This window comes from Amia ocellicauda, chromosome 12, assembly GCF_036373705.1.
Source record: "Amia ocellicauda isolate fAmiCal2 chromosome 12, fAmiCal2.hap1, whole genome shotgun sequence".
NCBI classification, from domain to species: domain Eukaryota; kingdom Metazoa; phylum Chordata; class Actinopteri; order Amiiformes; family Amiidae; genus Amia; species Amia ocellicauda.
In genome coordinates, this window is record NC_089861.1 from 14,664,492 (window position 1) to 14,679,523 (window position 15,032).

The following is a 15,032-nucleotide window of genomic DNA, read 5'->3' on the forward strand; positions in this document are numbered from 1 at the left end:
ATTTTTTTATTCAGTATTTTGTTTTTATAATAATGGGCAGTGGAGTGAAAAGGGCAGGCATGGATTGGTTTTCAGGTATTTGTGTTATTCCTATCATATTTTCTTGCATATCCATTTAGGAGTCGTTATGTATTTTTTCCGCATTCCTGCAGATACAACAAATGGAGTTCAGCTGCTATAACATAATGGCAAATAAGCTGACAGTGTTAACTATACAATTCCTGCGTTTTAGCATGACTACGTATGGTGGAGTTTACATGTGTGTTTTAACCTTACACAAGACAATATGCTCGAGTCACAGATTAAATGACCCTCTCCCTCTCTGGGTTTACATGGGTTTTAGTTTATTGCACCTGGGACGAGCTGCTGTTTACCTGACGTCATGCAAATTAAGGGCAAAGGAGTCAATTAATATGTAAATTAGCCCTGTTACAGCTCTCATGCTATTTTTGCAGGAAAAATGACAGAAAGAGTGGTTTACATGTGCGATACACAATACAGAGAGTGTATTTTTTAAGTTTCGGTGGGAACTAAACAAAGATAATTTGCCTTAGTGCTGAAAAAACGGATACATCTCGGTCTTAATATAATTCTGAATTTTTCTGCACCTGGCGTTCAGTATTTGAATGTTTATTGCATGAAACATTTATATCTTTCATTCAATTATGATTTCAATATTATTTTATTGTTATGTTATATATTACATAAAAACAACAATCATATAGAATTGGTTATATGTCTGTTTCGTAAGAATATTGGGGTGTCCATTTGTACTTTTCAATTAAGAAACAAACATCTAGTGCATTAACTACTGTCAGGGACAGAAGATACACACAGACTCTTGGATTGTGGTATTTATTCCACTAGAGGTCAGGCTTGTACAACCCATTGAAGTAAAATCAATGGATGATGCGCCTAAATCTCCAGGATTAAACTGTTTTTCTTTTAACCGCTTCAGGCTTTGGGCAGATCTTTCCTTTTAACATCATAAATCTCAAATCATACACCTCATTATAGAACAGAGTTTAGTATAAAAGTATAATCGATTATATATTAATGTAAGTTAAGGTCCAGTAATTGTCAGCAATGATAATTTTTTCCAGGCAGTTTTATGCACTGATGTTAAGATTATTTTGTTTTTCAGAAAGTTACTTCTGCTGTATAAACAGCTTTAATAAAGAATACATAATACATACATCTTTAAATGTATATACCCCCAAATCTGGAATCGCCAATTGTACTACTATTATCAGTATCATTATCAGTAACACGTTTAATGTATAATTTTAAGGTTGTGGGTTTGATTTCCCCACCTGGGCCTTTTTTCCCCTTACCTGCCTTTATTTTTATGGTGGGTAAATTAATATCATCCAAAAAAGTAAATTAAAATTTCCCGTTGACGTACATTAATTAATATTAATCAGTAATTCATTAGACACCCCCCTCTGGCTATACAAAGGAAAATAAATATAATATACATTTTTTTTTAACCAGATTATAAAATGAACAAAATAAAATTGCTGAATTATAGGCTTAAGAACATATAACATTAGAAATGTTTTCTTGTCTTTTTGTTGAGACATAGAAACAAACTATATTATTTCACTGTGTAAAGAAAATGATAGGTGAAGAGGTTGAATTTCCATATAATTATAACTTTATACACAGCCAAAAAAAACCCACACAGATTTAAATCTAAATCTCAAGAGAGGAAACTGAAATTGTCCTCTAGCCTTAATTTAATTGAAACTTGACAATGTTATTTTGATGACAAAAGTGCCCGCAAAAGATGACCTTTGCAGTTTTGTATGGTTAATATTATTTCGTGAAATGGATTAATTAGTCATTAGTACTTTTTCATCTATATTGTGATGCTGAGGGAAAGAGAGAATAATGTCTTGCCCTATACTCATTAAACAAAGTCAGGTCCTCCTGTGAAAGATAGGATTAAACATTTTGTTCTACAGATAATTTAGACACATTTCACACACGTAACCAAGCACTGCTCATTTTGAAGCTTATTTATTTTACAGTCTCATCATTAACAAATACATGTCATTGAAAGATAAAAAACCCCAAGAGAAGACACCTGCATCACAATAAACCCCCCAAATGAGAAACAATGAACATAAAATAATAACAGCATACCTGAAATTATTTGGCTTCAATGGTAACTTTGGATGGCACTCAGTAAGGGAATGGTTACAATTGTATCTTCCATATTTTAACCATAGTAAGTCATTAGATAGATATTCATATTAATATCCATAATTATCCTTAGTGAGGAAATAACCTGGAATTGCCTGCTTAAATTACTTACTTTTTCTTTTAATTAAAGTAACTTTATGTCATAATAGAATCCATATTTTGAACTATAATATAATAGTATTTTTTGTGTGATAAACTGTCAGACTTGTGTTATAATCCCTAAGTATGTATGTATAATATATATATATATATATATATATATATATATATATATATATATATATATATATATATATATATCTGTTTTTAATAAAACCCTATAGCTGCCACAATTGAACCTGTTGTGTGTTACAACACTTCAGAGTGACTCAACCCGTGGCTAACAAACAGGCCTGTAATATTCTCACTCACAATTTCATCGACACTGTTTGATGGTCCATTTGGTTGTACATTCACTATTAATCAACAATAAAACTAAAACAAACATAAAACAAAGAAAAACAGACCAACAACACATTCCATTTGCATGCAGTGTCCCAGATAAACTGAGCACTGAGGAAGGAAAACAGTTATAAGCCTTCATGTTTAGAATTGTCCCATTTAAATCCCACAACTATAAACAAACTTCATTAAAAAAGTGTACAAGTGCATTAAATGCAAGACCCCCAAATATAAAGTGTATCAAACCTGTTCCAATCTATTGTCTACTCTTTAAACAAGCTTAACATGTACTCACAAAGACAAAAATGAAACTAAAATGGGAGACAGAGTTTTGAAGTGTAAACAAAAACCTCTTGAGGAAAATCATTTTTAATTGATGACCTATTAGTTATTACATTAATTTGTAGACTTCCCCTACAAGAAAATGCCAACGGTCTTCCCTTAAAAACAGAGCTATGGTCACAATATTGTAATTAAATAGAAAGGGTTTGATATCTATTGACATTTACACTTCTTTTGTCTTTTGTACTTTGCAATGTAATGTGACAAGCCTCAATATGCTGCTCAAGTGTTTTGGTTTGTAACATGTAATTTATTCATGTAAAAATATATTACAAATAGCATCTCTGGAGCAAAACCCGACAATGGTTAGCAAACAAATGAGGAAATAATCCTCTACTTCATTAACTTCAATTTACTTATAATAGAGGTTCAGAACAACCTATATTAACGCAACAGAAATCAGAGCACAACCATTTGTGCTTCCAATTACACTGAACCAAAATGTTTTTAAATTTTGTTTCTTCCTCAAGAAGACAACCCAATAATATGGCACTTCTCTGTATGTCCTTATAGGAAATGTTCTGTATGAGGTGACACTGGTAACAAAATGTGATTTATATGATAGTAAAACACTATTTAAGGTGGCAATTAACAATCTATATACAAAATAATAACAATAATAACAATTATTATTATTGTTATTATTATTATGCTATATATAGTATCAGAAATTTACATCTCCATCTTTTTTGCTATCACATCTATAACAATTTTGTCAGAGGCAGTTAAAGAGTTTAAGACAGCACAAACAAGAGATACCATAACATTTTGCATTCATTTTCATTAGTTGAAAATTATGCTTTAGGTTTATTTCAAATTCTACTTAACCCAGACAGCCTTGCTAAAGTATCATATGCTTACATGTAAAGATGAAAGGGTTTGCAGTGAATTCTAAGCAAATCATTCCATCCAGGTGTTCAGGAACATCATAAACACAAGAGCACAACTCGAGTACTTTCTAAAATGTCACAAAACCCAATGAATTATGTGGTTTACGTATGCTAACTTGGGTGTCTGCATATATGTTTTTATGGGTACTATGATACGCGATTTGTTTTGTTGGATTTGGTAAATATAGCAGTAGTCGAAATCATTCACTCTTCATTTGAAACTGATATTCTGCGAAGAGTTTAGTTTAATAAAGATTTCTAATTAAACTATACTAATTTATTAATTATATTTTTTCACAGTTTGTTGAACAGCCTAGAGAAAGATTCCAATTGACTGAAGGAAGTTAAGATTGTTCTTTAAAATGGCACATCCCCTCTTAACTTTACTGATAAAGATGTTTAGCCTAATCAGTTGAATAAGAATGGTTTAATGTACGATATTTATTAAACGAATTGAATCATGCAATAACACGGTTTCAAATGAAGGGCATTATATAGGGTGCAGTCAGGAAGCTTCAAATACACAAAGTTTAGAAATCTCACAGTTTAAAGCGATGCGATATTCCGATATTGACTCACGTTACTTCAGTGAGAGCAGCGGTTTCAGTTCTGTACAGACCTTCACAGTGTGTGGTTTGTTGCATTCGATTGCTATGGATCTTTAATAATTCAGTTGACTTTCATTCTACTTGCAGTGCTTATGTCAAATTGTTATCAGTTCATTAATGTAGCTTATATGAACTGTGTATTATGTTGCATTCATTTTTTAAGGGGTAAATTAACTTGTTTACAACCGTACATAGATATTAAGGTGACCAGATGTGACCAGATACAAAAGTCACGTGTTTCAAACAGCCTGATCGCCCTATTTGTTTGATTGATCTTGACAGCACTGTGTATGAGTAGTAAAGTAATCCATCTTTAATCGCACGGTTAGAAGTTAATAGACACAGCACCTAAAATACAAAAAGGACTGAGTTAACACTCAGCTCTAAATTCTCAAGCATGATAAGGTTCAATGAGTTTTAAAATCTAAATGTATTATCATTATTAATAAACAGGACATGTTTGGGTGGATTTAATAACCATTTATTATTTGCTGGGATTTTTTTTAAAAAGGCCTAAAAAACAAAATAGAAAAATAATTGTGAAAGCACTAATTTGAAAAATAGACATCGCTTGACACTGAAATGAAAGTGTTAAAGGCCCCTGGTCTTCTAACCCACATTCAAATAAAGACAGCAGTCAATAGAAAGAAAGTTCAAATATACGTGCACCTTGATTTTCTCTCTGTAAGGCAGAATTACCCTGTCACGCACACCAGGAATAAAAGTCTCTGTGGAAGCTGCAGCTGCTCACTGCTGCCCCACAGTCCATCAGAACGCACCTCGGCGGCTGCTTTTAACACTCGCCAGACAGGGCTGGTCAGCTGTCAAAAGCCCATTTACTCGACTGCTCTGAAAATCATTAACAACAGTTGGTCTAGGTGTGAGTTACAACAAAATGCAGTGCAGTACAGTACTCACATTGGACTTCTACTGGAAAACTTCCTTTGCTTAGCTATAAACAGCTCGTATCTCAAAACTCATTGACAGACGTGTACTCACAATGGATTGCAGAGTTCAAAGAATGAGGCTTTTAAAGGCAATTGTATGTGCTCTAAGGGTATATGCATAAAGCACTAGGAACTATTTTTAATTTAATTGTAATGAAAGATTTGGCAGGAATGTGGCAGCATTTCTATTTTTTCCGGGAATGAACTAATCAAAAACCATCACTAAGCCCCTCTCTTTGAATACGGCCACAGTCAAATGCATTCACAGCACTCAGCTGAAACAATGGTATTCTGTGATTTGGTTAAATACATATTGTTAATTAAACTATACTCATTGTTGAAATATATATCTTCTGAGTTTGTGGAAAACTGACTCCACCCAGAGAAAATTCCAGAACATTTGCAATAAAACTGAATTGTTGAATAACATTGTTTTCAATGAGGGGTGTAAATATGTTGAACAACTCTACATCACACAATTACAATGTTGTTTAACAGGGGAAATGGGTACTGCAAAATCTTGAGCTGTGTGGTACACAAGTCGATATTGAATCATTGCACTTGTTATTCCAATGGTTTGGCTTAAAGTGTTTGAAAGCACACTGGTAGTTTGATTCAATTCTGAACCTCGTCATTTTCATGAATCTTTATTTTGGACCTTCCTCTACTGGTCACCAAGGGGCCGACTCAGACATACCAATACACTGTCATACCTAAAATATCCATAACATATTAGGATATTATGGAAACATATATTACACATTATAAGAAATTAAAATAAGTAAAGGAACAAGAAATTAAAAAAATATGGAGAGGTCCACATATTTTGCTCTTATTGGAATGTCTGGGTAGTATTTAACATTTTATTTTTGTGTAAGGCAAATGCACAAAGGAAAAAAAGTTAAAATCAAAGAAACAATTTTAAACCAAGTGACAGAAATCAAAGATGGGCAGCCGGATATGGTCTAAAAAGGATCTCTAGATATTGTTCCATGGGCCAAATTAATGGCAAGTGAACTGTAGTGTACTGAACTATTTTACTTTGAAACAGAATGAGGTTTGAATCTAAAACTGAACACAGTTCCAAGGGTACTGATACTAAGAAGACAAAGATGTTATTCACACCAGTTGAGATTTGGTAGGCGCCAGCCAGGAGACAGCAGGGCTGCTCTTTGGATTCTGTACCGTATGACACACTCCAAACTGAAACAAAGTCAAGTCAGCTGCTAGGCCTGGTAAAGAAGGCAGCCGGAGTTACCTGCAACGGTGAAATCTCATTAAAGCACAGAGCTCTTTGTTGGCTTGCCTTGAATGCAACAGTGGCTTCTGCCGAAGAAGTGTTCCTTTTCACTCCATCTTCCAGTTGAAGAGTTTTGCAGCTTTTAAGTTCCTCAGCTTCCATGCAGGAGATATATATTGTTAGTCCCACTACTGAGAACTTGGCAAAAAAGGGGGACCAGTACAAATTGAAGCTGCACTGTTATTTGTCTTCCGTCTCAGTCCTAATTTCCCCTTCAACAACACTCCATTAAACAGTCCTAGACAGACAGCTTAAATCCACTGGGGTTCTCAATAATGTATGCAAAAGTTGCACGCAGAATTTAACTTAGCGTCTTTTTCACTTTCTGCACTGGACTGCAAGGGAGAATAAAGTGCATAGTTGTAAAATAAAATAACACAGCTGATTACTGCTTTACTGCCTGGAGGGAGGTGTCACAGGCAGGAGAAAGTCACAGACAAAAGCAGATAATCACGCAGTCATTTTAGGGGGCTTTATGGAGTCCAAAACAGAGACAGTCAAAAATAAAACTGACTGCAGTTTTATGCCATAGCTCATTGTTTTTCGTTTTCTTTCTTTCTTCAAATCAGCACCACCACGAGAGGTGGCAACAGGGTTCAGTTTTCTTGCTTAATGGAACTCTTTCTAAAGACTGTTAAGGTATTTTTAAGCCCTCTAGGCAAGAACACATTCACCTATTTTGATGCAGTACATGCTAAATGACATTATTACACACTGTCTAGCCAGCCCCAGTCTTTCTGTTGTAAAACTGAACCTTATGTACAGCAGTATTGTATATCAGTACTGTACTAAATGCCAGGAAGGCATTTATTTATTGTTGTTCTATTTATTTTGGTACAGGTGAGATCAGCACATTTCAGAAACAGACTTGGGGTGGGTGGTTTGGAAGATTTTCAGAGATGTCTTATTGATGAATAGATTTCATGACTTATATTAAATGTCTTGCAGTAGGAACTAGCCAGGGTTAATGCTCTTCAAACATAAAGCTGTACAAATATAGCTGTAGTAACTGCCTCGTTCTGTCCATGCCATTTTATTATTATCAGAAATGCTAATGTTTCAGCCCAGTCTTTTTGGCCCGTGTGTTAATTGGACAGCACAGACATCTGCATCCCTGGTCCTGGAGAGCTTTTTGTGTTCCAGCTGAACTCTAAATTACTTAAATGTACAAATTATTGACTTAATTAGTTCAAGTTATCATGCTTTCCAGGACATTTCTCATTGATTATTTAAAGCTACCTGTAAAACCTGCAGGACTGTAGCTTTCTAAGAATCAGCCGACCAAAACGGTTAATAATGTCTCACTGCCAGTCACAGAAACTACCCTTATTTCAAGAAGATAAAATGAACATTTTGTTTTTAAGAAAAGCTAGAAAAACCTTCAACCAGTCTAACCCAATCAATCCATCAAGATTTAGGAAAGCTTTGTTACAGTAGTTCAATATTGATCTTCACATTTATATATATATATATATATATATATAAAAAAAATAGAGAGATATTTCTAGAAAAGAAAAGAAAAGAAAAAGAAAAAGTCAGAGAATGATCCTTTGTGACAACCAAACCTGTTGGTTTTAGCCCCAGCTTGTGTTCCTGGATGATTCTGATAAGGCACTTGCTTGGCAATGTCCTTTTTGCTGGAGCAGCCTTCAGTGATGTCGAGATCAACACTGACTTCTTTATATGGACCCTCAAGTTTCACACCCTCCTTTAGACTAACATTTCCTGTTATACAGGCTGCAGCTTTGTTAATTTCACAGCCTGGAAAAGGACAGATAAAACAAATGAGTCACAGAAATCATGACATTGGTATCTTTTTTGGAGGCTAAACATTAAAAAATATAGACCAAGCTTTCAGCACATATGTCTAGTATACACATTTATGATTCCTTAAAAATAAACCCTTCTTTCACCATCTGTGGACATGATGAGAAAATGTATAGATACTTGACAATGAAGCAGGTAGCCAGGTAGCAGACAGAATTGGACAATTTTGTTGATGCTTCAACAAATGAAGTCATTGAGATTTGATGGTCTTGTTCTTGGCCCTTTTTCTGAATTACTTTCCTAAACGTCAAAGTTGGTCAGTTTGCTTCTTACCTTCTGTCTAGTGACCATCCAGGATTTTATGGTTGGGACTAACAGACTGCCCAGGAGGATCTGTGTGGGGTGGTAGACCAGCAAGGGCACGGAGATTAGCGAAAGGTGCTCATAGCCTTCGAACACGATCTTCAGCATTGGAATCCCTGAAAAAAGAATGATGAAACGTGTCACAAAACCATACATTTGCCAGTGATCAACATTTCTCCTACGTTTTCATCAGAGGCTCCAAATAACCTGAAACAAACTAACCATTTCCATTGTGAACATAGTCAATTTAATTAACTACCATCAGTAATAATTAGAAATGTACTATTTTTTACCAGTCATCTGTGATTTGACAATGTTCTGCCTATGTATTGAAAGCATATTATTCACTGTCAAGGTGTTCACAAAACAAAACAAAACAATAGTCATAATTTTGCAGTACTCAGTCACATTCTCTTCAACAGCTCTCTACACAGGGCTGAATCCCTAGAGGTACTCTAGGCTAACACCACTTGAATATGGATCTCTGGAAACGTCTATTATCAAAATTAGTAGAAAACACTTGGAGGACTAAAGAACCATCTAGAACATTCTGTTATGGGTAGATTAAGGTTGCATAGTATCCAGAATCATCTAGTATGTTCTAGTATGGAAAGCTAGGAAAGTACTTATACTTAAAAGCCCTGTTCTAGAGGGGCTGATTGAGAGTGAGGGGAGTAATGTGTTTAGTAACTGATGTATTTTTTATAATGGAGTGTTAAGGAAAAAAAAAAAAGAATATTTAAACTAACAATTATTTTGAAGCCTAGACTGATAGAGAAATAAAAACGCATTAACTACACATAAATAGTTTCTGGCAAATACAAAATTGACTTTGTTACTGTCACATGAAATCAAATATTCCTACTCCTATACAGCTACACACATGAATATCACGTCTCAGGAAGTGAGACACACTGTTCAAGACAGCGCAGAAAAGCAATGTTATTCCTGAGAATCGTGCACTTGGAACGCAGTGATAGCAGCTGGAGACAAAATCCTCTTAGTAAAAATATAGAAATAAAATGAATGGATGAATGAAAAAAAACTATAAACTATAAATAGTCACTTAATGTACAATTGATCTATAATAGTGTATGAGTCTGGTGTCAAAGTGTATTTATTATTTCTTCTCTTCTATTTAAATGTTATTATTAATGTTAATGCCATGATTTCATACATGTGATGTTGTTTGGATGCAGTACATTGTATGTTAGTGAATTAAATATCAAGTTATTACGAGAAGAGAGCAAGAGGACACTGTTTTCCTTGAGCTTTATCTAATTGAAATAGGTGGATTGCATCTCTGTGCATATGAATCCCAACATCAGTGGAGTGGGCCTAGCCAAAGCAGTCTCTTTACCCATCTCTCACAGTTCACTGTCCTGCTGTTACCCACAGAGCTGAGAAGGGTGCGATACTGTGTTTGAACTCTGGATTTCTCTATTAGGACCCAAGTTGTGATCCTGCCACAAAGCTTGCTACAAAGCTGATACACAGCAGTGACCTTTCACCAGCTCTGGGTAAAGCACAGGTCAATTCCCACTGTCCTGTGAAAGGGACAACAAGCGTTCTTGTCTAATGAGTTTAAGACATAAAAACATAAAATTAATAAACAATATTATTGTTATGATGTTTTTTTTTTTAAATTTTAAAATGTGAATTATTTATCAACAGGAATTATTTATCTAATATTTATTTAATATTTATATTTATACAAGGAGGGTTCCATGGAGACCAGGTCTCATTTACAGGCACACATTTTGTAAACAGACAGCCACTTAACAGACAGTTCTTATTATTTAAAGAGACAGCAATGCTTATCCGAAGTGAAACGCACCTTGAATTTTAATGGGACATAATACATTTTTAAAATACTTTGAAAAAAAACAAAAACAAAAAAAAAACTATTAACTACATTACTTTTCCTGTCTCTTTGTTTTTCCAAGGGAAAATAGGATGTCTTTGTTTATGTTGTGGTTGAGAAATGAAATGAGTTCCACAAATACCAACATGCTTCTGTATGATTTGTGGACAGTGTAGAATCTCATTCCTTCCTAAATACATACTTAAGGATATCTTTCTGATAGAAGCTTAGCTTTACTGAGGTTCAAATAGGAGTACTCGATACTTTGTTTCATGGAAAGCAAATTAGATGAATAGCAGGTATGGACCACTGCTGTCCTTGTTACAATAGGCATTTCCTAACAAATTTCACAATAATTCCCTTTATTACTACTTCAATTATAAATTGACATATCGCTTTCACTATGTTGTTGTCCTGATCCATCGGTATGGTCAACAGTGTTTATTGACACTTTTAATTAAAATCAATTGTGTATATTATCAGTATTACTATTATTACTTTAAATATATGATGTACTGAACATATTCAACATAAAATAAAATATCTGTTTTATCTTTATGTCTAAAGGCAATGTTTCATGTTCGTTAAAAAAAAAAAAAAAAATTGCATCCTGCAACGTCACTCTATCAAAGCTGCCATTGGCCGCTGCGCTCGTCACTCAGAACAGGTCCCTTCCCACTTCCTGTTCTATAAAATGTGACATCAGTGCAGGTTCGTCCTCTTTTGCCATTTCGTCTGGACTCGAGAATGTGAGCTCTCTGTGTCTTGTCTGTGCACTAGACCTTATTATATTATTATTATTACCACTGTTTCAGCTGGTTGGCTGTATTGTATTTTGTTAAATGACAGAAATAATACATTTGCATTTGTAACAGGCTTAGCGGTATGTGGTTACAGGGAAAAAGATTTGTGCATAGTGCAATAGTCATTTAATGCATCATTTTTTTTGGTTGTTTAAAGTGAAGGAGAGGTGCTGTTTAATGGCACAAAACACTGCTGTCAAGCGATTTCAGCTCCTTCACAGGAGCACAGACAGAGGGCCAGGTGCTTTCAAAGCAGCGCCTCCCACACTGGATTGTGGACACTGTTACCATGGCCTACGAGTCCACCGGTGCCTGAACACCTGGTGGCCCACTCAACTCAAGGTGTTGCCACATCTTGGGCCCTTTTTCAAGGTGCCCCCTTGGCAGACATTTGTGCGGCTGCAGCTTGGGCCTCGCCGCTTACATTTGCCTGGTTCTACAGGTTGGACATGACGGGACTGGTCCCTTCCTTTGGGAACCCGGTGTTGGCTGCAGTCGAGCCCCAGCAGCACACAGGCTCTGGCTCTTGATTTCCTCTCCCAGTCTGCCCCTGTTAAGTGCATCCTGATGGAGCTATTTGAACCGTGTCTTCCCTTCCACCGGACTATGCCTTCCAGTCGAGCACCCACGCGAGCTGCTCCTGGACTTGCTGACAGCCCGTCGATGTCTTCCCAGGGTCTGTCTCTTATTGGATCATGGGTCCACTGCCATGATATTGCGCGGAGGGCGTAAGAGTTAACCTCTGTAGCTCCGTCTTGTATATGCTGATTCTAGACAGTTCCCGGTAAGAGCGTGACTGCGGTCCTCGTTCCTGGGCGGCTCAGGCCTGAGATTCCTGCTGGAGTTGTGTTGCCGAGGCCCCTAGCGGTCACCTCGGGGCAGTCTCCCTTATCAGCTCACTGCCTCCTCCCTTGCGACGGTTTTGTTATACAGTAACCCCTCCCCCTTGGGCGGTGCTTCTGACTTGAAAGATAACGATTAGTTGCGAATGCAACCCCGGTTATCTGAAAAAGGAAGCACTGCCCAAGGGTTGCAAGGTCGCGTGGGAGTCCTGGCTCCCAGCAAAAGAGGACGAACCTGCGCTGACGTCACATTTTATAGAACAGGAAGTGGGAAGGGACCTGTTCTGAGTGACGAGCGCAGGGGCCAATGGCAGCTTTGATAGAGTGACGTATCGATCGGGTTCCTATGGAAGTGCGCAGAAACCCCTCCCCCTTGGGCAGTGGAATCACTTCAGTTATAATTGTAAATGTACATTATTATTAATTGTAAATGGATGCATTATACATTTAACATAAATCCTTTGAAAATATAAAATTAAATGATATGAATAAAGTTTAAGAAATTACTTTGCATAAACTTTATATTTTTACCCTTTTGAACAAGAAGCACAAGAAAACAACATATCAAAATAAAAGGCACATGTACACCTGCAAAGATGAAATATTTTGAATAACCTAAATGCTAACTGTAATTGTACTACTGGTAATAATGTCTGTTTTTGATGTGCTGGTTTAACTTCTAGGACCTTTATCTAATTTCAATATTGTGGGTTCAGCTGGACAAAAGACGACAACAACCTGTTTAAATATGCTCCAGGACATGGTTAGGACTGAACGGACAATAGACAGCGATACACTGTTAAATGTGTGACAAATTGCATAGAGCAAGTGCAGCTGTGATTACCAATTAAGAATATAGGATATTCTGATTGCATGAATTTGCAGTTTAATGTCTGCTAAACATTCTTCTCTTCAAAAGTTGAATATATATTTATATAAAACTGATTCTTTCATAGTTCTATTGAAACAAGATTGTCCATGTGGCTACTTAATTTTGACTGTCAGTACATATATTTATGCTTAAACAGAATTTTAGAGAGAACTTCAGAAAGAAAAAATACAACCAAAGTTATAGAAACCAAAAAGCTAACATGGATTGAATACACATCAAATATGAAGCACAATATTGATGAGGACAGGAGAGGTTTTTTTTTTTTTTTTTTAATTCGAAAGAAAAACAGTTGAGGACAGCTGATGCAAATTTCAAAGAAAAGTTTCATAGAGCTATCATGGCAGCGCCACTCTACTGATTCTGTGTCACTTCCTTTGCAAGGACCCAATACAAGTCTTTGTGATGACATCTGACTTTATGGAACAGGCATTGTGCATGCATTTGCCAGGCCTCAGAGCCGTCGCACTGAAAAATGTTTATGAAAGATTAATCAAAAATGTCTCTAATCTGCGATGCATTGTCTGAAAGATGTTATAAAGCACATATTGTAAATGGATTCTCCTTCTGACTAAAGTAATTTCTTGCAAGAGCCTTTCTCCACCAGTAGACAAGTACACAGTGTGAGCAGATGAAGAGCACTTTCTCGGCACATTACTACCTGTTCTGAACACTGGGGAAATCTCTAATGTACAGCAAGCCACATTTCCATGTCAAGCATGACACATTTGTCAAAAATTACCCAACAGAATCTGACATTGCTGCACACTCCATAAGGAGTGCTTTCAAGCGACATCTGCCAACAATGTTTAAGAGCCAACTTTCTTTTATCCTATACTCCAGGCGGAAGAGGTAAAACAATAAGGACTTCAGTTCTTTATAATATTAGCTCTCTAAGCTCAGCTGCAGTTTTGCACTCTTATAAAGAAATAATGGTGTTTCAGGGATTGGGCTTAAATGTCAGGGATAAAAAAAAAAAGAAAAGAAAAACCTTTCTGTAGGGGGCTGGAGAACCTGACTGCTCCGTCTGCGTTTCATCTCTAGCTACAAGCTCGACAGAGACAAACACTACCAGCCTCTAGTGCTTTAAGAGATGGCTTTGAAAAATTACCTCCTACCGGAGCCAAATAATCGCTATTTTCAACAACTTGACTTCTGAAATCTGTATTTCACCAATTTTAGACAGCATTTTATTTGTTTATTTATTGTTTTGTTTTTAGTTTTTTCTCATAAATCCCTTTGATTAAAGTGCATTCTGTGACAGGGAGGTGAAATGGACCCATTTGACTAACTTGAAATTCACATCCAGACATTTTGTGTTCTTTTGATCTCAGTTCTGTTTGTCTTTGAGTCATAAGCATTTGTAATTTTATTTTATCACAGGGAAGATAACAGTATGGGAACAAAGTAGTAAACAAGTCATTCTCACTTCAATGAATGAATCTGACACATTGTTTTTTCTGTCTTAACTTCGATAAAAAACAACAGCATTCAGTTTTGAGATTGATGAATTCAATCCACCCCCCCCACCCACTTTTAATAAATCTCATCCATGATGGAATTAGGTACAATAATAAAACAACAGACTTTAGAAAAATGTGACAGACCCCTTCAGATATGGTCATATAATCACTCTACAGGTATGCAAAATACTAATATAGTTATAGTGCTGTCAAAGGACAAGGTCATTCTATCCTGCTATGACTAAGCAGAAGATGATGTTTTGGCCTGAGCTGTTTAAATAAGACAAAGAACTAACTGAAGATAC

The 15,032-nt window shown here is 36.0% G+C and overlaps 1 protein-coding gene across 1 annotated transcript in view; it reads right to left on the minus strand.

Annotated features, from left to right (window-relative positions):
• Nucleotides 1-4,954: 4,954 nt before the first annotated feature.
• The window catches only part of slc10a7 (solute carrier family 10 member 7), a 142,288-nt gene continuing 132,210 nt past the window's right edge, over nt 4,955-15,032 (minus strand). The window contains exons 11-12 of the mRNA XM_066718441.1: nt 8,837-8,982; nt 4,955-8,497 (exon numbers count right to left, since the gene is read on the minus strand). Of these exons, the coding sequence (XP_066574538.1) occupies nt 8,465-8,497; nt 8,837-8,982 (179 nt within the window). The 3' untranslated portion in view covers nt 4,955-8,464. The remainder of the gene's footprint in view (nt 8,498-8,836; nt 8,983-15,032) is intronic.